This window comes from Rhinoraja longicauda, chromosome 8, assembly GCF_053455715.1.
Source record: "Rhinoraja longicauda isolate Sanriku21f chromosome 8, sRhiLon1.1, whole genome shotgun sequence".
NCBI classification, from domain to species: Eukaryota; Metazoa; Chordata; class Chondrichthyes; order Rajiformes; family Arhynchobatidae; genus Rhinoraja; species Rhinoraja longicauda.
This window is the reverse complement of record NC_135960.1, coordinates 55,303,590-55,327,227: the sequence shown is the minus strand read 5'-3', so window position 1 is coordinate 55,327,227 and position 23,638 is coordinate 55,303,590. Positions and strand designations below refer to the sequence as shown.

General features: G+C 38.8%; 1 protein-coding gene across 1 annotated transcript in view; it reads left to right on the top strand.

The window, feature by feature from the left end:
• Positions 1-23,638, top strand: part of ccdc141 (coiled-coil domain containing 141) — an 85,180-nt gene that overhangs the window by 14,089 nt on the left and 47,453 nt on the right. Inside the window, exons 3-9 of the mRNA XM_078404561.1 lie at positions 2,277-2,468; positions 2,625-2,733; positions 6,156-6,409; positions 7,277-7,396; positions 9,571-9,765; positions 15,404-15,576; positions 18,113-18,248. Of these exons, the coding sequence (XP_078260687.1) occupies positions 2,277-2,468; positions 2,625-2,733; positions 6,156-6,409; positions 7,277-7,396; positions 9,571-9,765; positions 15,404-15,576; positions 18,113-18,248 (1,179 nt within the window). The remainder of the gene's footprint in view (positions 1-2,276; positions 2,469-2,624; positions 2,734-6,155; positions 6,410-7,276; positions 7,397-9,570; positions 9,766-15,403; positions 15,577-18,112; positions 18,249-23,638) is intronic.

Below are 23,638 nucleotides of genomic sequence, written 5' to 3'. Positions count from 1 at the left end.
CATTTCAATGAAATAGTGCTTGTAAAGGATATTAGTATGAAATTGGGTGGTAAATTGCAAGTCGCCTGTTATTTTGCTTCTCAATAACTGTCACACTCTTTCTTTGGCCTTTGTTTTGCTTATACAGTTTCATCAAAACTTAATTTAAGCATCGAATTATGAAATATACCTTACACCTTAGGACTCAATATTGGATTCAACAATTTCAAATGACAATTCCACTTTTACTATTTGCATCATCTCTCATGAATCTCTTGTTTCCATATTTGTCTCAATAGCACCCTCTTCTGTTTTGGAATAATTCCTTCTGCCTTCCACCTTGTTGCAAAATGTCCTTTTTATTTTTTTTCCCCTATACTTTCTCTATATCCTGGTGATTTGTTTCTCACATTTTCTGTTGAATGGTTATTATAGACAATAGACAATAGGTGCAGGAGTAGGCCATTCAGCCCTTCGAGCCAGCACCGCCATTCAATGCGATCATGGCTGATCACTCTCAATCAGTACCCCGTTCCTGCCCTCTCCCCATACCCCCTCACTCCGCTATCCTTAAGAGCTCTATCCAGCTCTCTCTTGAAAGCATCCAACGAACTGGCCTCCACTACCTTCTGAGGCAGAGAATTCCACACCTTCACCAGTCTCTGACTGAAAAAGTTCTTCCTCATCTCCGTTCTAAATGGCCTACCCCTTATTCTTAAACTGTGGCCCCTTGTTCTGGACTCCCCCAACATTGGGAACATGTTTCCTGCCTCTAATGTGCCCAATCCCCTAATTATCTTATATGTTTCAATAAGATCTCCCCTCATCCTTCTAAATTCCAGTGTATACAAGCCTAATTGCTCCAACCTTTCAACATACGACAGTCCCGCCATTCCGGGAATTAATCTAGTGAACCTACGCTGCACGCCCTCAATAGCAAGAATATTCTTCCTCAAATTTGGAGACCAAAACTGCACACAGTACTCCAGGTGCGGTCTCACCAGGGCCCGGTACAACTGTAGAAGGACCTCTTTGCTCCTATACTCAACTCCTCTTGTTATGAAGGCCAACATTCCATTGGCTTTCTTCACAGCCTGCTGTACCTGCATGCTTCCTTTCAGTGACTGATGCACTAGGACACCCAGATCTCGTTGAACATCCCCTCTTCCTAACTTGACACCATTCAGATAATAATCTGCCTTTCTATTCTTACTTCCAAAGTGAATAACCTCACACTTATCTACATTAAACTGCATCTGCCATGTATTCGCCCATTCACACAACCTGTCCAAGTCACCCTGCAGCCTTATTGCATCTTCCTCACAATTCACACTACCCCCCAGCTTAGTATCATCTGCAAATTTGCTAATGGTACTTTTAATCCCTTCGTCTAAGTCATTAATGTATATCGTAAATAGCTGGGGTCCCAGCACCGAACCTTGCGGTACCCCACTGGTCACTGCCTGCCATTCCGAAAGGGACCCATTTATCCCCACTCTTTGCTTTCTGTCTGTCAACCAATTTTCTATCCATGTCAGCACCCTACCCCCAATACCATGTGCTCTAATTTTGCCTACTAATCTCCTATGTGGGACCTTGTCGAAGGCTTTCTGAAAGTCGAGGTACACCACATCCACTGACTCTCCCCTGTCAATTTTCCTAGTTACATCCTCAAAAAATTCCAGTAGATTTGTCAAGCATGATTTCCCCTTCGTAAATCCATGCTGACTCAGAATGATCCTGTTACTGCTATCCAAATGCTCAGCAATTTCGTCTTTTATAATTGACTCACCAACTACAAATTAATTACAAAGCTAACTCTGTGGCTGAATGATAAAATACAGTTAAAAAAAATACAGATTCTGGAATGCTTAAAATAAGTTAGAAACTTATTGAGGCCATAATTCAGCCGTAGTATCAAGTTAAAAAATCCTTAGAAACTGCCTGAATCTGGTCAATTCCGTACCAAATCGTGTCAAGGCCTTGATAAAGAACCTTGGCACATATATAATGTAGTAGAGACATAAAGGTGCGATGATAATAAATAAATACCAGCCCTGTAACATGCATATAGACTTGTTATAACTGAGTGTATGCTTGATTCAATTAATTTGCTCAAGGAAGTAAATATCTACCTTTTCTCAAAATGAGGCTAATTCACATCCCAGTCAGAAGCAATGTTTGGGGAGAGAAAAATCAAAAATCATAACCAAGCTAGTTTGGAAAAGTGGGATACTGAAATTGTTTTCAATTTTAACTGATTACAAACATTTGTTATTCTGTTTTGTCTGTAATAGGCGCATGAAGAAGGTGTTAAGGATTTGCTTCATGAAGCTGACAAAACAGCAGAGGCCCATAAAGACCAGAGTCAATTGTATGATGAGATGGGAAAAACCCTGGGAGAGAACTGGGCAGCTCTAAACCAACTGCTTGAAAATCGCAAGAAACTTTTAAAATTGGCTTCTGAATTCTTTGATCATGCTTTGGAGGTCAGTAATGTGTCATGAAATGTGATTTCGAATTATAAAAGCAAACTTAAGATCATAAATTTAAAGTTTATTGTTAGATTAACACAATGTTACATTGATAAATGATGTCTTTGAAAATAAGGTTGATTCCACTCAAATAAAACGTATACCTTTCAGTTTGCTATAAAAATTGATGAAGCTGAAGATTTTCTGAACAGTGCTCAGTTACTTGAGGACCTGGAATCGTTAAAGCAACTTCTTCATCATCATCAACATGTTAAGAAAGGTAAGTAGTTGAATCAAATTTTATTCTACTGCAATTTTGGGAAGGAGATGAATTGCAAACCTGTGATACACTTCTACAAATTATTTCAACTGTGTGCAAGAAACAACTAAGTAAAGCAGAAGAATTAGGAAACAGGAGTAAATTATTGCAAATGTTGCAAGTTTGAGATAAAAGAGCAGACTGTTCAAACTATTCAATAGATCAGGCAGCATTTGTGCAACAAGAAATAATGTTATTGTTGCAGGTCAGTCATCTGTCAGTAACCTGACCACGCACCGCTCACATCTTCCAGTCCCCAACCCTTTCTGTTTCCCACCGAGACCACTCCCTCTGCCACTCTTTGGTTCACTCATCCCTTTCCACCCAAAACGCCCTCTCCCCAGGCACTTTCCCTTGCAACCAGATGAGATACAACAGCGGTCCCCAAACCTCCTCTCTCACTTCCTTACAGTGACTCCAACAGTCCTTTCAGATAAGGCAGAGCTTCACAGCAATATCTTTCAATCTCATCTATTGCATTCAGCGTTCCCCGTGTGGCCTCCGTCACATCGGCGAGACCAAGTGTAGACTTGGTGAAGGTTTCGAATAACGATTGTGCTCTGTCCACCAAAGCCTGCTGGAGCTCCCAGTTTCTCACCATTTTAGCTCCCCTTCATTCTCATTACTCACCTTTCTGTCCTTGTCCTCATCCATTGCCAGTGTGAGGCAACACGCAAACTGGAAGAACAACACCTCATATTCTGCTTGGGAAACTTATGGCATGAACATGGAATTCTACTGTTTCAAGTTGTTGCCCCATCCCCTCCCCCTCCTCTCTTTTCCCTACCCACTTCACCCCAGTCCACACATTTCTCCCACCATCTCCCACTACTCCAGTGGCCCTACTCCTTTCCCCTCCTCCATACGCTTATCTCCCACCCCCAAGTCCTATATTTCCCTTCCTCTTGCCCTTCACCTGCCCACTTCCACCCATATCCCTTTGGCCAGCATTACATTTCATACCTCCTTCTCTTCCCTTGTCAAACACTCTTTTATCTCCTTGGCACCTCTAGCCTTTGCCACTTACTCCACACATCTGCCAATCATACCCCTCTCCTGCATCCACCTATCACTTGCTAGGCTTTGCCCCATCCACCACTCTTTTCTAGAAATTTCCTCCCCACTACATCAGTCTGAAAAAGGATCCCGACCAAAAATGTCCCCCCCTGATGCTGCCTGATCCATTGAGTTCCTCCGGCACTTTGTTTTAAAAAAAAATTAATCTCAGCAATTAGCTTTCTTCTTTCATGAGTCTCCTTTGCAATACCCTTTAATGCAACCATATCCTTACAAAGGTAAGGACATCAGAACAGTAAGCAGTTCTCCACGTGTGGCCTTGCTAACACCCTGTAAAATTATAACAATACTTTGCTGTTTCTGATCTCCAAATGCAATGCACTAAAGGGGAATATGCCACTTGTCTTCTTAAATACTTGCTGTTCTTGCCTGCTAACCTCTTGTGATTCATTCTAGATCTCTTTGTTATTCACTCCTTTGTAGTGTTTTTTTCCCATTTAGATAATAATCTGCCTTTTGATTCCTTTTACCAAAGTGCAAGACTTCACACTTTCCCATGTTAAATTCCAATTGCAAACATATTGCCGCTCACTCAATCTATTTATAATCCATTGCATTGTCACAATATCCTCATTACAACTTGCCCTTCCATCTAATTAAGTTGTCAGCAACTTGGTTACCTTGCACCCTGCCCACTCTTCCCAGTCATTCAAATAAATAGTAAGTAATTGAGGGCTTGGAATTGATCATAAGTGATAGGAGTAGAATTCGGCCATTCAGCCCATCAAGTCTACTTTGCCATTCAATCATTGCTGATCTATCTCTACCTCCTAACCCCAGTCTCCTGCCTTCTCCCCATAACCTCTGACACCCATACTAATCAAGAATCTATCCATCTCTGCCTTAAATATATCTACTGACTGATTCCACAGCCTTCTGTGGCAAAGAATTCCACAGATTCACCACCCTCTGACTAAAAATAATTCCTCCTCATCTCCTTCCTAAAAGAACGTCCTTTAATACCGAGGCTATGACCTGTTGTCCTAGACTCTCCCACTAGTGGAAACATCCTCTCCATCCAAGCCTTTCACTATTCTGTACGTTTCAATGAGGTCCCCCCTCATTCTTCTAAACTCCAGCGAATACAGGCTGTCAAATGTTCATCATCATAGGAATTGATCCCAACGGAAGACTTCAGGAGTCACATCCAACCTGAAAATGACACATTTATACTACCCCTCTGTTTTCTGTGTGACAAACAATTTCAATCCATGCCAACACACTTCCTTCAATTCCATAAACTCTTAACTTGTGCACCAACCTTTTGGCACCATTGACACCTTGTCAAATGTCTTTTGGAAGCCCAAATACATCATATCTACAGATTCTCCTCCATCCACTCTGCTTGTTATGTACTCATAAAACTCAAGCAAGTTACCTTTCTTGAAGCCATGCTGACTTGGTTTGACTAAATTCAACTTTCCAGAGTGATTAGCCAGTTCTTTCATTACTAACTCTTGTATCTCAACAGCAATAGATGTTAACCTAACTAGACTGTAGTTTCCCAACTTTTGGCTTCCTCCTTTCTTGACCAAGGGAATCATGTTTGGGTTTTTTTCCAATTCACTAGTACGATCCCAGAATTATTAAGTTTTGAAAAAACTTCAAGAACTGGGTCCAAAAAGAAGTGACTAGCATTGAGCAGAGAGACTGAGCAATACATTGAGAAATCATTGGAATTAGAAACAGAGAGTTCTAGTAACATAGAACCAATATTGATTCTTGTGGTTCAAAGCTGATGCACCAAATGTTGTACCCTTTATCCTTCATCTGTACCCTGTGGATGGCTTGGTTATAATAATGTATAGTCTTTTCTTTAACTGGATAGCATGCAACAAATGTTTTTCACTGTACTTTGGTACACAGGACAACAATAAACTAAACTGAACTAATCATTTGAAGGGGCATTCCAATTTTGAGAGCTGAGAGGCAGGGTGGTTTGTTGTTCAGTCACTCTACATAAATGTATATCTTCTTGATCGTTTATAAAACATCATTAATGGCAGGGAAAGATGTAAATTATTCTATCACTCCCTTCCTTTTGGAGTAACGGAGGTTTTAAAGGAAAACCTTGAAAAAGCCAGGAATAAATTACATGATAGAATAGAGAAAAATAAGGCCAAATAACAGACACTGAGGAAGAATTGATCAGAATAATATACATTCTACACATACTTCAACTGTTATTTGAAATCTCCCACAAGCAATCTTCCTGTAAGAATAATTTTGGAAATATATAAAATGTTTACTGTTTTATATGCAAGATGTACCGTGACCTGATTCTGAGCAATTTACTTTTGTTGTAGTTCTTTTAACAAACTCAATGGTTCTTCTTAACAAAAGTCAAGAACTTGTCACCATTATCAAAGAGTTTAAGGCACCTGGATCTAAAATAAATTCTGAATTAATTCATGGGGCTCAGAGCAGCCGCATGAAAATTGAGAATCTAATGGAAATGCTGCAGGACAGGAGGAGACAATTGGAGGAGCAATCTCATTACCAGCGGTGCAGTCTGGAGCAGATACTGCAAATGTATCAGTGGGAGCAGCAGGTAGATGAGGTGAGGGCGCAATTTATATTTTTTACCAGCATGCTGCAAATTTAATCATGAACCAGAGGAAACTTGCTGAAGGTCTTGGTTGTTTTCTTTTAAGGGAAATATTAATTGGTTAAATTAGCTGCATTTAACTTCTTGCTTTTGACGATTGTACAATATTATCAAATTAGAAATGGTGAACAAGAGTAACTTTCGGGTACATATTTTTCAGAGGGGACAATAAATGCTCCTGATGTCTGCATTCTGAAAATTAATTCTTATAAAAATCACTTTCATGATATCATTGCGAATGGGTTATAACTGCTGAGGCCGGTTGATCTGATTTTGGAAAGAATTACAGATGTAATTTCACATAAAAATCTCGTTATCCCATCAGATTGGTTGACTTTCCTCCTGATCTTAAAATTATGTCCGTTTCAAAAACTAATTAAATGTTGTCATTTAATCTCAGTTTTGCAACTGAGAAAATACATTAAATATTTGTAGTTCACCTTGCCAATTTGGAAAATAAATTGGATTCATTATTACTTGACTTAAACATAAATGAGCATTTTCTCTTCTTGCAGTCTTGAGAATTAAAGGGAATGTTTAATTTAATTTAAAATTAGGAAAATTAAATTGACTTTCAAATCATTCAGTTTCCTATTTCATTTAAAAATTGCAGTTGTAATCAGCCCATTAAGACTAATGTTTTTATTTCAATAATTATCCATTAATATCTGGTGTGTTTGTTGAAGTCAGAACTGCCTTGACTGCTAGTTTTGCTACATAGGCAGGAATTCATTGTATGTTATGAATGTAATTTGTCTGTGCTGTGCTGTGCCTTATAATCTATGTATTTCACAGTCTTATTTCCTGTAATTGATGAAGGTGATACAGTGGTTCCAGCACTATGGTGAGACGTATTTACAGAATGAACAACTGGGCTCCTCCCTGACTGAAAATGAACAGCTGCTCCAAGAGCACCAGGTGCTTGAGAGGAGAGCCAAGGTACGTGGATACTCTCCAGAACAACATTTAATGCCTATCATCTCCTTGGCACGGAGTAGTACTGAAATACAATATTTCAAAGGCTTTTTAGACCAAGACACCCGTGAAATGAAATATGCATGTTCTTAAAGCATTTATTTAGACAGTAAATCTCGAACATTGTTAAATGGAGCTTGAAAAAGGTTGTTGTGTTTTCATTATTTATTTTTTGTGAAGGACAAAATGGAATTAATCTGCAAGTTTGATGGAGCTTACTAAGTAGATGCTTTCCTGAGTATATTTGCTCAAACATAAAATATTTACCCAATATAGAAAAAAATCAGTCATTCTTTATAAGTATTTTGGTGAATACATAATATTAAGAAATGTGAACTTGATTTCAGTGTAAATTGTAATTTTGCTAACTGCCAGATTTCACTTCAGGGCAACAGGCTACCTTGGGAAAGGTTTGTCACCAATAACTTGTGTTATTGACATCTAATTTTCACTTTAGTTTTGTGTCCACCTATTCCTTATGCATCCTGGAGTGTATTCGTGAAAGCAAGTGGATATATAGCAGCAGCAGAAAGGGCTGCCATTAAGTACTCAAGTCCTCACAAGCTGCCTTCTAACCTGCTTGTGGGAAAGGATTTTCCAACAATAAATATATTAAGAGGGTTCTTCACATACTTTCGAAGTCCCATCAACATATTGGTTTCCAGCATGATGCTACTCAAGAAAGACATAGGAGCATCGACAATAATCTATAGATAGGTAACCTGCTATTAGTTGACGCGAATGTGAGGGATGGCACAGTGGCGCAGATGGTAGAGCCATTGCTTCACAGTGCCAGTGACTCGGGTTCAATCCTGACCGTGGTTGCTTTCTGCATGGTGTTTGGATGTTCTCACTGTGACTGTGTGAGTTTCCATGCAGGTATACCAGTTTACTCCCACTGGTTAATTGTCCTCTGTAAATTATCCCCAGTGTACAGAGAGTGGATGCAAAAATGGGATAACAAAGAACTAGTGTGAATGGGTGATCGATGGTCAGTATTAACTCGGTAGGCCAAAGTGCCTGTTCCATGCTGCATCATTCAATTCAATACAAATTCATTAATGACAATATGGTAACGAATGCTCCGTATGATAAGGCAAGGTCAACATTGTTTTAATGAAAGCAAAATCACATTTTACAAATCCAGTAGAGTTTTTTGAGGAAATAACACACAGGATAGATAAAAGGGCTAAAAAGAAAATACTGGAGGAACTTAGTGGGTCAGGAAAGATCAATGGAGGGAAATGGACAGATGACACTTTGGTTTGGGACCTTCCAGTTGATGTATATCACTAAAGATGATTACATAAATCAAAGGCTCATGGTTGTCAGATAACATGTTCGCATAAGTAGAAATTTATTGCTGCTTGTCAATCAATAATAAACAGTTGATTAATCAATAACCAATTATTATTGATTAATAAACAATATTATTATTGTATATAATATATAATATAATGCTTATTATTCTCTCTAATAAGCAGAGAACATAGCTTATTACTAGTGGAATGCCACAGAGATCAGTATTGAGTTATCTGCTAATCCCAGTATCCCATGACAGATGCAACAGGAGAGTGGAACATATACTAATTGGCATGAAGATGGAAAGTGAGAAAGTTGGAGAGGGTTACATTAATGAGCAAATCAGCGGTGCAGCAGGTGGTGCTGCTGCCTCATAGCTCCAGCAACCCAATTTCAATCCTGACCTCTGTTGCTGCCTGTGTAGTTATATGTACTCCCTGTGACTCCATGAGTTTCCCCCAGGTGTCCCAGTTTCCTCTCGCATCGCAATGACGTGCTGATTGCTAAGTTAATTCACTACATTACCCCTCATGTACAGGGTGGGGGAGTTGATGGGCATGTGAGTGAAAATAGGTTAGAGGCAAATAAATGGAGTCAGAGGACTGATGGACATACTCGGAAAGCTAGCAGGGGCTAAATTGGCCAACTAGCTGCTCCTTTATTTTTAGGATGATTTATAAGGTTTATCAGAAGTACTGCACAATGTAACTGTTTCACAACAATTACTTTTTTTATATACACTTTGCTCTGTATTACAGCATATGAATTTAACAAGTATTAACCCAGCAGCCTTAGAAAATTAATGATGTTAAAGAATCTTAAACATTTTATTACAGGAATTCACCTCTGTAGTTGAAAGATTGACAACTGAGGCCAATGAGATGATGCTTAATGCAGAGGTCACAGAAAATGAACAGATGGCATTTCTAAATCAGAAACTGAAGCCGATGTGTGAGGAGTTCTGGCTCCTCATGAAGGATCGAGAAATGTTGCTTCAAGAGGCCCATAATTTTTTTAGCAGTGCAAATACGGTAATTTCTTGATTCACTTCTGTATTGGCGTATGTGTAGTCAGGGTATCTTTACATGACCAGTGTGTAGGAAGGAACTGCAGATGCTGGTTATATACCGAAGAGATACACAAATGCTGGAGTAACTCAGCGGGACAGGCAGCATCTCTGGAGAGAAGGAATGGGTGACGTCTCGGGTCAAGACCCTTCTTCAGACCAGTGACCAGTTTTTTTGTTGGGAAAATCAATGTATCCATTTTCTGCTCTCAGATTTGGAAGAGGGAGATAAAAGGACATGAAGATAAAATTACTTTGAAAAATCTCTTTCCTTTATGATATTGATTTATTAGACCAAATCAAGCCAAATTTGACTGATCACCCACAATATCCATTTACCCACATGTTTGCGGGATATTAAGCCAACTCTCTGTGCCCTGGAGATTTCCAATGAGTTGTTACAATGCTCGCGAGGCAAGTAAGAGTCCAGGGCTTCCCACTGGAAAACCCTGACACCCTTTTATGGGAGGCAAATCAGTGAATGAAATTTTTGTCTTCTGTCAAAGCCAAGATTGTCATTTAAAAGATTTTGAATGTATCTACTATTCAGAGACCTTGGGTAACTATTACAATGAATTAATCATTTAAAAAAATTAATCACTTCATTTTTATAAATGAAATAATTAAACACATTAACCAACTCAATTACACATTTCTTCAGGTTGGGTCAGGCCTATCTGGTGTAAGATTGGAGAGGTAAATTCCCCAGCAACTCACGTTTAGGATTCCATGCAGATTTCAGCGACAGTGTGGAATGGCATTCCGTCTCAAATCCATCATTGAGAACAGTCCTGACTTGCATGTGGGGGACCAGCTTAGTGCTACGAGCCGCAGCAAACACATTGAAAATAACTTCAGGACTTTGTTGCAATATTTTTCATTATAATATTTCATCTGAAACCCTTCATAAAGTCATCCAGCGTGGAAACGGGCCCTTCAGCCCAACTTGTCCATACCGACCAACATGTCCCATCTGCACTAGTCCCATCTGTCTGCCTTTGGCCCATATGCCCCTAAACCTATCCTATCCATGTACTGTCTAAATGTGTCTTAAACATTGTGATAGTACCTGCTGCAACTTCCTCTTCCAGCAGCTCGTTCCATATATCTACCACCTTTGAGTATTAAAAAAAATGCCTCTCAGATTCTATTAAATCTTTCTCCCCCTCACCATAAACCTATGGTTCTTGATTCACCTACTCTGGTAAAAGACTGTGCATTTACCCTATCTATTCCTCTCATGATCTTGTACACCTCAAAGATCACCCCTCATCCTACTGCATTCAATGGAATAGAGTCCTAGTCTCCTCAACCTCTCTCTGATAAAATTAATATTTCAGACACAATTAACTTCTGAGAGGACAGAAACTATGAGAAGGATCGCCACCCATTCCCTATGTGCACAAAAATTACAGGAAAATTAGCGACAATTTTAATCCATTATAAAATGAGTAGACAAAAGAAACAATTTTGTTGGCAGACATTTGGGAAAAAAATTCAGTGCAATTCAGTCAAATGTACATTTTTGAAAAACAATTCCTTTCTTAAGAAGTTGCTTCCACTTTGTCCTTGCTGTCCCATGGTGCGCTGACAAATGTTGGTGACTCCTGGACTACCTGGAGGGATTTCAGGGTCTTGCTGCAAAGGGAGGGAGATTTTTGGATTGCATCTAGCACATTAGAAGTGTAAGCATACGTCTATTCTGACTTGCTGACCTTCATAGAAGCAAACAGTGCCTGTAACTACTTACAAGGCATGGGCATCAGCTCCTGTGAATAAATTGTGAAGTGGTTTTATGCTTCAGAATAAGTGAAAAATAAGTTTGCTTCTCTGCTGCCATCTTGTGGATTTTCATTCATGATTATATTTATTTTGACATTTGAAGCAGATAAAAAAATTCATCAAAGAATGATCTTGAAATCCAAAAAATAACTTTTAGTGTAACCCTTTTAAGTGGAGTAAAGGTTCAGAGAGTGTACAACTTCTTTGGTAGTCCCGTTATGTAGTAGTTCTTTAAATGACTGATCAGGCCAGACTCTGACACAGGTGGGGCAGGAGATGCTTAACAATGTAAGCTCCTAGGTGGTTTGTGCAATGGTGAGCCCTTTCTGCCATTATTACTGGCTTCTTTATGCTCATGACTGGAGGATCTCAATGCCATCATCCAAAATGCATCTTCTCCAATTGGAGTAGTCATGCACCAAGTGGGGACTCCATATTACATAAAAACATAGAAAATAGGTGCAGGAGGAGGCCATTCAGCCCTTCGAGCCAGCACCGCCATTCATTGTGATCATGGCTGATCATCCACAATCAGTAACCCGTGCCTGCCTTCTCCCCATATCCCTTGATTCCACTTGCCCCTAGAGCTCTATCTAATTCTCTCTTAAATACATCCAGTGATTTTGCCTCCACTGCCCTCTGTGGCAGAGAATTCCACAAATTCACAACTCTCTGGGTGAAATTTTTTCTTCTCACCTCAGTTTTAAATGGCCTCCTCTTTATTCTTAGACTGTGGCCCCTGGTTCTGGACTTCCCCAACATTGGGAACATTTTTCCTGCATCTAGCTTGTCCAGTCCTTTTATAATTTTATATGTCTCTATAAGATCCCTTCTCATCCTTCTAAACTCCAGTGAATACAAGCCTAATCTTTTCAATCTTTCCTCATATGACAGTCCTGCCATCCCAGGGATCAATCTTGTGAACCTACGCTGCACTGCCTCAATTACAAGGATGTCCTTCCTCAAATTAGGAGACCAAAACTGTACACAATACTCCAGATGCGGTCTCACCAGGGCCCTATACAACTGCAGAAGAATCTCCTTACTCCTATACTGAAATCCTTTCGTTATGAAGGCCAACATGCCATTAGCTTTCTTCACTGCCTGCTGTACCTGCACGCCAAGGAGGCTTAGAGAACATCTTGAATCAATTGCCCTGTCCACCTGATAGTCTTTTGGCTAGAGCCACGGTTCAGAGCAGAGTACTTTGGCAGTCTAGATTTGAGCATACAAATAACATGGTCTGCCCATCGGAGTTATCAGTGTTTCACAAGCCTCTTTGCTGGGGATTTTGGTCTTTGCTGGGGATTTTGGCTTAGGAAAATATCAGATTGAAGGCTGAGGAAGGGAAATCTCCAGAGGTGATGAGATCGGTGCAACTTGCCAACACCGACCAACATGCTCCATCTACACTAGTCCCACCTGCCCATGCTTGGCCCCTAACCCTCCAAACCTATGCTATCCATGTACCTGTCTAAGTGACTCCTAAATATGATAGTATAGATGATGGAGGCTCGGAGGGGAAGAGGCACGAGGGGCAGTGTAAGAGTGAGCAGTAGGTGAAGTGGCATGGACCAACTTAATTTGTCGGTTTTTTGACAAATTTGCTACCATCTCAGATTGATATAACTGTCTGAAGAAGATTGTTCCCCATTATTTTCCACTAGAAATCATTCATTTGTAATCTGGATGCAATTGCTTAAATAGTGCAAAGAATGATAATCACTTTGCATCACAGTTATTTTCAAAAGAAAAGTCATAAGTGCACCAGTTATTTCAGGCCGAACATGTGTTCTGTGAATAATTTATGCCTTTCTAAGCAATTATAGCTAATCACCTCACAGTGGGGTTTTGACTTGTATAAAATGTGTTTGTAGATATTGTGAACCCACTGGTTGACAAACGTAGCTTTCACACTTTATTTAGGTTTAATTAGTTGCTAATGGAAGTTTTCACATGCAAAGACGCCATTTTCATTACTTCCTAATAATTTAATGTTCTGTTTTATTACACGGCATAAGTGAGGATTCACTTGTGTGTTATAAACAAACATCATACATTTGTATTAAACCATCTCTTACATATAGTGTAGAAACAAAGAACTGAAGATACTGGTTTATACTAAAGATGGACAGAAAGTGCTGGAGTAACTCAGCAGGTCAGACAGCATCTCAGGAGAAAAAGGATGGGTGAGGTTTCGGTCGGGACCCTTCTTCAGAGTCTGCAGAATTAGTACAGCTAGTAGGCCACATGAATAAATAGCAACTTTCTATAAAAAGCGGCAATAGATTGTAACCAAATGGTAATAATGCTGCTCTCAAAGCATTTCATAATTTTGTTTTTTACTTATTGTTGACAATGGTTCATTAGCGTGTGAGATTAATAGTTTATTTTAGAAAGGTAAGATACACCAGGGCTCAACGGTGAATAGCAGTAGTTGTTACTGAACAATAATGCAGAAAAATAATAATTCAAGTAGGAGGAACTGCAGATGCTGGTTTAAATTGAAGATAGACACAAAAGCTGGTAACTCAGCGGTTCAGACAGCATGTCTGGAGAAAAGGAACAGGTGACGATTTGGGTCGTGACCCTTCTTCAGGGCCTTGACCCAAAACGTCACCTGTTCCTTTTCTCCAATAATAATTCAGGCCTCGCCACAGCAAGATAAAAGCTGTAACCTTGATCATGATGATTTGGAGTGTTAGAAAAAGATGCAGTGGGTTCACTTGCAAACTATGTGGAAGAAGAACTATCGATTTATATTAGCCTCACCAGTTTCTTTAAATAAATAAACACAGCTACTTAAAATTAAATTGATTTATTGGAGATTAACCATTAGAGTATGTTGTACTTTTGTGGTTTTCCTGACATTTGCAATCAATCATTCTGAATAAGACATGCTATGTCTGATATGTATAGAAGAAATTATATTTATACAAGAAACTTATAGAAGAAATTAAATAATTTATTTTTATCTTTCAAAGCTCATTTTCAACCTTTTAGTTTCAGATTGTCAATCAAAATTGTGTCTGAGAAACCATATGACCTGCACAATGTAAAAAGGAACAATCTACTTCACAAATCAGAATCTCTTATAACACAACTTGAACTGGAACAAAATAATTGGAACTGTCAATTAGTTCAATTGAAATCACAGAATGCTGAGGGTATTGTTTTCTGCCAATTAATTCCAGTTAAAGGCTTGGCCAAATGCACCAGTGACAATTCAATCAGAATAACTTAATCAAATCCACAAAACAGTAATTTATTGAAAGTTTGTCTATAAAATACCAAGTAAAGTAAAAGAACAATGAATATGATCAATCTGAATATCAGGTGTAAGGCATTGGCACTGAACACTGGTGTTCTCAATACCTGTAAGCTTTTGAATAGTTTCCCTCAGCTCTATCACTATCCAACATCTGTAATCAAAGTTTTGTTTTGAGTGATTCTAATAGCCTGACAACAGCTGTAATATAATATCACAGCTGGAATTGGATCTCATCTTTAAAATGAATAACATTGATTTAACCTAAAATAAACTCTGTTCTTTAGTTCTTTGACAAAGGATGTTACCTACAACATGGTGAAGGGCTCTTGGCCGTACAACAGTCTAATGAACCACAATATTAACGACAGTTTTATGCTAAAATTCACAAGAAAATGTGAGGGATGCTTAAAAATCAACCATCTAACCCTGCAATGAAGACATTGTCATCAGATTTTCCACATTAGCTGGATGCTTTCTGTGTTTTAAATGTTTGTTATACATTCTGGTGACAAAATAGTGTGTTGATGTTACCTTGTACTTCCATTGACAGGGGTTTGATGTACTTGGAGGCATAGAGAACCAGTTGAAACAATTTAATTTTAAGGCTCTTGGTTTGCCAGAACTCGCAAAAGAACATAGGATTCTGTGCCAGGCAATTGAGGATGCAACTTCAGATGCTCTACTGAAGGGACAAATGCTCCTGAGTAAAGTTGACATTCAGAGGTAAGGAATGGACGGCACTAAATAGTGCATTAAGACTGCACAAAATTCCATTGAGCGCAAAATCAGTGAAACTGCACATTTCCTACAGAAAGAACAGTCTTTGCTTGCCTTGCTCACACTTTGCTTGCCAGATAAGTTATGCAGGAATTAACTTTTTGTTAACAAAATAGACACTCATGACGTTTTTTTTTGTTTCAAGGATATTCTTCAGAACTGTGAAGTGTAATTTGTAATGCTTACAAATATGTCCAGGTTCAGCATTGTATTCCACATCCTAAACAACCTGTGAATCTAATGTTGGTTGGTGTTGGTTTATCCTGTAGCTCCTCTGACTGTATCATAAGTTGATTATTGTTAATATCTTTGACAGATTTTCAAAGAAAAGTTTTTCAATGTTGTTGATACACAAAAGATAACTGCCTCACGGTATTATTGTAGTACTCTAGAATGGATTGGCATGAGTTCGCATGATTGTTTTGTGAGTGTGGGAGGAGTGCGCAATGTTGGTCTTGTGAGGAGGCATTGCAGTGGTAAGAGAAAAGATGATGAATAAATCTACTCTCAACAAGGGGATCACTCACCAACACTTCTCTGGAACGGTTTAATTTTAATTGTTTTTATTTTTAACTATCACTGACTTGGTTTTTTGGGCCTTAAGAAATCCAGTAGGTAAAAGGTACTGCGAAAGATAGGATCCAGAAACTAACTGCCAGTACAGCCTGTTGAAGAGCTGTTTTCTCAGCTCGGTAAGCTCTCTCGCAATAATCCACTGCCCTGTGACTAAAACATAATGTTCAGAAAATACATTTTAGGATTCAGTAAATTAATTTAAAAATATTTTTCTTCAATATTAAATAATAGATGTAATATTAATAATGAATAATAATTAACTAATTAACTAAATGATAGATTTAAAGAAAACGACACCAAATTATTATGTTTACAACTTTTAAAAATTGTTTTTTCGGAACAGTTCTTCAAAGTATTGTTTTTTCTTGATTTGTGCGGGTGTCAGGAGTGAAGGGTTCTCCTGACAGACCCAGGAGAATGGGGTTGAGAGGGTTAAGATAGGTCAGTCATGATTGAATGGCAGAGTAGACTTGATCGGCTAAATGGCCTAATTCTGCTTCTATAATTTATGCTTTTGAAAACAAGAGCATTCTTAACGTAGCATTTCTGTGTTTGGAAAACACTTGTGTAAATTGCTGGATAATGCATATAGTCAATAAGGTAACGTTTCAATCTTCATGCGTATTCATTGCATCTCAGCTTTTGCAAGATGCCTGAAGTGAACAGCTGCTCCATTTCCATTTATTGAATAGCTCCTTCTCACTGTTATAGGGAACTTGTCAAAGATATGATCTCCACTTACTAAATTTCCAGTCGTCATTCTAAATTGCCCATAACCATTCTTAAAACACTGATTAAGCAGTCAATCAATGACTTAATCCAGATAGATATTTAATTGCTGTTCAGAATAGCCTGTCGTGTTTTCCAAATTGTTCAGACAACTATAAAGGTCACTTAATAGACTTCCAATGCTGGTCTGTCAATTGTCCATGGGTCAAAGCAAGACAGCAAGGAAAAATAATACATATATTTATACAATTATAGATTTTGAGATTTGTTTGGTAGAGATCCAAAGTGAACATAAACTTATTTTGTACATTAAAATACCGATAATAGACACAATTTCGACAATCTTTTCAAAACTTATTTGGGTATATTAAAATAATGTTCTGGTGCAGTGTAATAAAATCAGAACATGCTGGAAAGACTCAACAGGCGAAGCAACAGCTGAGAGAAGAAATGTTAGTGTTTCAGATTGAAGGTTCTTGATCATAATTGGAACAAGTTAATTTTAAATTGCAGAGATGATAGGTAAGGAGATAGAAGAGGTGGAGAACGATGGAGAGGTCCAAGGAAATATCCCTGACAGAGTGAGACCAGGGTCACCTGGTTGACGGTTTAATCAGTGAAGATGAGACACATAGAAACTATAAATTGTCATGGGGTAGACAAAAACGAAGTAAATGTTTGCTTAATGTATCTCTTTGCTCAGATATTGCCTGATATGTTAAGCATTTCCAACATTCTGCTTTTGCTTTCCGTCTCTGCAACAATGCTGACTACATGTCACAGCATTTACATACCCCTTTGGTTTTTTTTCACGGTGCCAATTAACCTGAGGTTTTTTCCAGTATTTTTTGCTTTATTTCAGATCTCCAACATCTGCAGTTTTTTTTGCTTTTCAATTCCATTTGTTTTATGTGCAAATATAACTTTTTGAAAAATGAGCTTTGATTCTGATTTAAAATTTTTGAAAGGAGTTCCGGTTAAACTTTGGCATGCGATAGTTCCAAATGCTCAAATTTGCAAGGTCAGAGGGATGATTTGCTTTTCATAGAAGGCGTGTAAGTTACAGATGCCTGGCTATTTTTATCATGTGAATACCCTGAATTCATTTTGTGCTCCCTCACTCCCTTTACTGGTTATGGAGATATCTCATCAGCTGTGTCTGTATGTTTCATTTCAGGGCTGTTGGAATTCAGGAGATGATTGGCTACATTCAACAGAGAGTAGATCAACTGACTGAACAATGCTTTGCTGATAAGGAATTAGCTTCAAAGAAACAGCAATTGGCTGCTTCATTTGATGATCATATTGAAAAGGTATAAAACAAAACATTACAAATAAATGTATTCCTTTTAATAAAGCTAGTTTTTTAATTATGTCCGGAAACCGCAAAGAACGGATTTGGCTATTATTCTAAATAAGATTTATTTTTCATTTTTCATTCTTGGGATGTGATTGTCTCTGGCATGGCTAACTTTTATTCAGCCAACCCCAAGCATCCTTGACAAGGTAGAAGTGAGTGATTTATCAACAAACAACAATCTATATGATGAAAGTTCTTCATAATAGACAATAGACAATAGGTGCAGGAGGAGGCCATTCGGCCCTTCGAGCCAGCACCGCCATTCAATGTGATCATGGCTGATCATTCTCCATCAGTACCCCGTTCCTGCCTTCTCCCCATACCCCCTGACTCCGCTATCCTTTTGAGCTCTATCTAGCTCTCTTGAATGCATTCAAAGAATTGGCCTCCACTGCCTTCTGAGGCAGAGAATTCCACAGATTTACAACTCTCTGACTGAAAAAGGTTTTCCTCATCTCAGTTCTAAATGGCCTACCCCTTATTCTTAAACTGTGGCCCCTTGTTCTGGACATTGGGAACATGTTTCCTGCCTCTAACGTGTCCAACCCCTTAATAATCTTATACGTTTCGATAAGATCTCCTCTCATCCTTCTAAATTCCAGTGTATACAAGCCTAGTCGCTCCAGTCTTTCAACATACGACAATCCCGCCATTCCGGGAATTAACCTAGTGAATCTACGCTGCACGCCCTCAATAGCAAGAATATCCTTCCTCAAATTTGGAGACCAAAACTGCACACAGTACTCCAGGTGCGGTCACACAAAGAGAGTTCCAAGATTTTATGTCAGCGACAGCAAAGGAACATTGATATATTTACTTGCCAATAAATTACTTGTAGGAGATAAAAGGAAATTTGTCGTTTTGGCCAGTTTTATCTAAACCAGCTTGATGAGATGCTTCACAGCATCACTGAGGTAGCGCACTCTGCAACCAAAGTGTGCTGATAGTTGAGAGAGTGAATGTTTAGGGCAGTGGATGGATGTCAATCAAGAAAGCTGCCTTATCCTGGATGACGTTGAAGTCCTTGAGTATTGTTGGAGTCGCAGTCATCCAGGTAAATAGAGAGGGTTCCAATATGCTCCTGTCTTTATCATCTTCAGAAACCCTTGTGAAAGTGATTTTGGTGCATATTTTCTGATGGACTCTTGAAAGTTTACCGATTTGTTCAGTTAACATCAATTAAGCAGCATTTAATTCAACAAAATGTATCTCACTTGCCAGTCGGGTTGTTGGTAATGGCCAAACAGTGACCTGTGTATATCAATGTCTTTTGCTCACCTTTAATATTTCAATTAACACTGATTCTTTACAAGCAATCATTATTAATAAACAAGTATCAATATGTGCAATCATATAAATGCCTTAATATGGGGATATGTATAAGAATTGTTTACCACTACAGTCATCTTTGAAATAATAGAATTTTATGGTTATAGTTACGTTTCATGAAAGAAAAGACAGTAGCAAATTCATCATTGCAAATTCAAAAAAGACTTGAGCATCTAAAAATAAAATTCAAATTACATTCAATTTGCACTTAAAGAAATACAAACAAATTACATATTTTTGGTGGGGCAATATTATGGTGAATACTAACATAAAGATCTTGAAGAATTATCTTAACAAATTTTTTTTTTTTAGCAGAAGTGATTTCCACTTGTTTTTTTAATTACACCAGAAGTGAGGTTAATGCTGGAAATTTTCATTTTTCAAAGAACCCTGAAGCTATTTCTGTATCCAATTCACTTGCTCTCCCTGGATCCACAGAGCAGCCAACTATGCAGAGCCTTGTTGAAATCCATATAGACCTCTAGAACCATCTACAGGCATCTATAACCCTGCCTCCATCAAGCTTCTTGGTTACCTCTTCAAAAAAACTTCAACTTCTGGCCAACATTTTTCACTTGACCAACCTATTAAAACAAGACTGCCAATACTCTGCAAGTTACAAATAAACCCTTGAAAAAATAATTGAAACAACTATATGCAAATATACATCGAAGCATGCAAGGAGGAAAGAATCCTCAGCTATCTTCTAGCATTAAACTATTTAGGCTGTTACGGGTAACAAACGGATCCCATTTTTTACAGATGTCCTGGAGTTGATCTTGTCAATAAATTGGAAAGTACACAAAAAAATATTCGATATGGTAAACACTGTAATGAATGGCATCAAAAACACATTAGACTTGCAATAACAATTACCAGTTACAAGTGTAAAGAAGGAGGAAGGGAGTTTGTCATTTGTAGGAATGCCCATGTGTATGTAGGTGGGTCTATTGAATTTAATACTATTGGAATTCGCCCGTAAAACAGGGTTCATAACCTGGGGATATTTCCATCAATTCCACTGCACAAGGTTGCCAAACGTGTCCTTTCAGGAACATGTCTATTCTCTTAATCAAAATATTTCCCTTATTCAACTTGATGTAAAACAGATTGAACATGTATGCATCTTTTGGCTATGTTTAATTTATTCCTTTTCACAGAACCACAGCTATAACTGAGATAAAAATAGGAAATGCTCAAAACACTCTGCTGGTCAGGTGCCAGCTGTGCAAAGAGAAATACAGTTAACGTCCCAGATCAAAAATTCTTTGTCAGATACCTTCCCACTTAGATTAATTAGAGGAAAATTTGTTGTCGTACAGCACAAGAGGTGATTCAGCTTTGTTTCCTCACTAACCAAGAAACATTACTTTGGTTGCCAGCTTTTGGTCTGCAGCCCTGTAGGATATAAAGCTTCAATTGCTCAACCCGAATTGGTTTGAGAAAGCATTAAGTGTCAAAAAATGATCACTTTGGTAGTTAATCCCTTTACAACCTGCAGGTAAACAAGTAACTAGTGTACATCCTGGATTCTGATTCCTAATTGTTATGAAGTGACTTTTTGTCAAGTGTCATGTTATATATTGTACAGTTTTGATCTTATTTAAGAAAGGACATTCTTGGTTTGGAGGCAATGCAGAAGGGCATACCTGATAAATTCTTGTGATGAATAGATTGTCTAATGAGGAACAATTGGTTAGATTATGCCTATAATCACTAGAATTTGGATGAATAGGGGCATCTTTATCGTGCATATAAGATTCTGGGGAGGTGTATAAGACTGATGCAGCTCTATAAGACTTTAGTTAGGCTGCATTTAGAATATGGTGTGCAGTTCTGGTCGCCCTATTAAAGGAAGGACGTAGAGGCTTTGGAGAGGGTGCAGAGGAAGTTTGCAGAATGCTGCCTGGATTTGAGGATTTCAGCTACAAGGAGAGATGGATAAAACTGATTGTGAATTCTGTGGAACTTCAGAGGTTGAGAGGAAACTTGATAGAAGAATATATAATTATGAAAGGCGTGGATAGAGTAAACGATCAAAACCTTTTCCGGGGTAGAAATGTCCAACACTAGAAGATGGAGCTATAAGGTGAGAAGGGAAAAGTTTAATGGAGATATGTGGGGCAAGGTGGCCTGGAACTCATTGCCAGGGGTGGTGGTGGAGGCAGACAGGATAGTGGCATTTGGATAGGCACATGGAAGTGCAAGGAATAGAAAGATATGGATCATGTACAGGCAGATGAGATAAGTGTAACTTGGCATCATGTTCAACACAAGCATTGTGGGCTGAAAGGCCCATTCCTGTGCTGTACTGTTCAATGTTCGATGTTTGACAGGGTAAATAACATGAGAGAGGTTTCTCTAGTAACGTTAATTCTCGAACAAAAAAAGAACTGACATTTGGAGGAATTTCTTTTCACAAAATCTGACATTCTCCACATCAAAGACCTGTGGATAATGAGTTATTAAGTATATGAAAGATGATATATTTTTGGATCGTAAAGGAAACAGGTTATGGGGATCACACAGAACATTGTAATCTGATTGTTTGGTTCAATTCCATTCAGAAGAAGGGTCTCAACCCAAAACGTCACCCATTCCTTCTCTCCAGAGATGCTGTCTGTTCCGCTGCGTTGCTCCAGGACTTGGTATCTATCTTCGGTTTAAACCAGCATCTGCAGTTCCTTCCTACACAGTCAGATTAACCATGATCTTTTTGAATAATCAAGGTACGGGCTACTCCTGCTTTTGATAATTTTCCTTTTATCTTTAGCAGTCAAACATTGCAGGATATGACTTCTTAATGACAATTACCGTGATGGAATATTGACACAATCTAAGCACAAACATCAAGAAAAATGTATTGTACAAAATATTAAGGTATTATGTAGGCATCTTTCCTTCAGCAAAAGTTTGTACCACCAGAAGAGTCCAGAAATATGTTAACTTATTTACATCCAGATATCCAGATGTCAACTTATTTACATCGGCGAAACCAAGCACAGGCTCGGCGATCGCTTCGCTCAACACCTGCGCTCGGTCCGCATTGATCAAACTGATCTCCCGGTGGCCGAGCACTTCAACTCCCCCTCCCATTCCCAGTCTGACCTTTCTGTCATGGGCCTCCTCCAGTGCCATAGTGAGGCCCACCGGAAATTGGAGGAACAGCACCTCATATTTCGCCTGGGCAGCTTGCAACCCAGTGGTATGAACATCGACTTCTCCAACTTTAGGTAGTTCCTCTGTCCCTCTCTTCCCCTCCTCCTTCCCAGATCTCCCTCTATCTTCCTGTCTCCATCTATATCCTTCCTTTGTCCCGCCCCCCTGACATCAGTCTGAAGAAGGGTCTCGACCCGAAACATCACCCATTCCTTCTCTCCCGAGATGCTGCCCGACCCGCTGAGTTACTCCAGCATTTTGTGAATAAATACCTCCAGAAATATGTTTAGTAATTTCAAAGTTGCATTTTTTCGTTGATTTTTTTTGTTAGATACAGCATCCTAGGTTACATTTAGCAGTCAACCTTTGTCACCTCTGTATGGTTCAGAAATTTATTCTGTGGATCGGATACTGTATAGATAAAAGAGGAACCCATTTGCAATGCTGAAATTGTGGATATGAAAAGGAGGAGGACGTTTGGAGGATTTAATTTGAACCCAAGGACCAGGTTGTGAGCTGTTTGTAGAGATGACTGTCCTGGGTTCTCAGCTGCAACTCCGAATGCTCTGCTGGGGCCACGAACAGTCAGGAGAGAGATGGTATTTCTCAACAATGGAAGGAGGGAAGAAAAAATCTATTGCCGTTGTCAAGAGGCTGGAGGTGTAAAGCAGGTGAATACCAAGGCCCTGGAAGAGGTGTGCCAGCTGTTCCTTGACCGAACTTAGTCAGTAAAGGTAAGTGTGTGGCTGTGTTCACACACTACATCCCCTCTCACTTTGTCTTGTCAGGCTTAATGTACTCGTTTATCTTCCTCACTCCCAATTTATTTATCCTGTCTGGAAAAACGCATCCCTC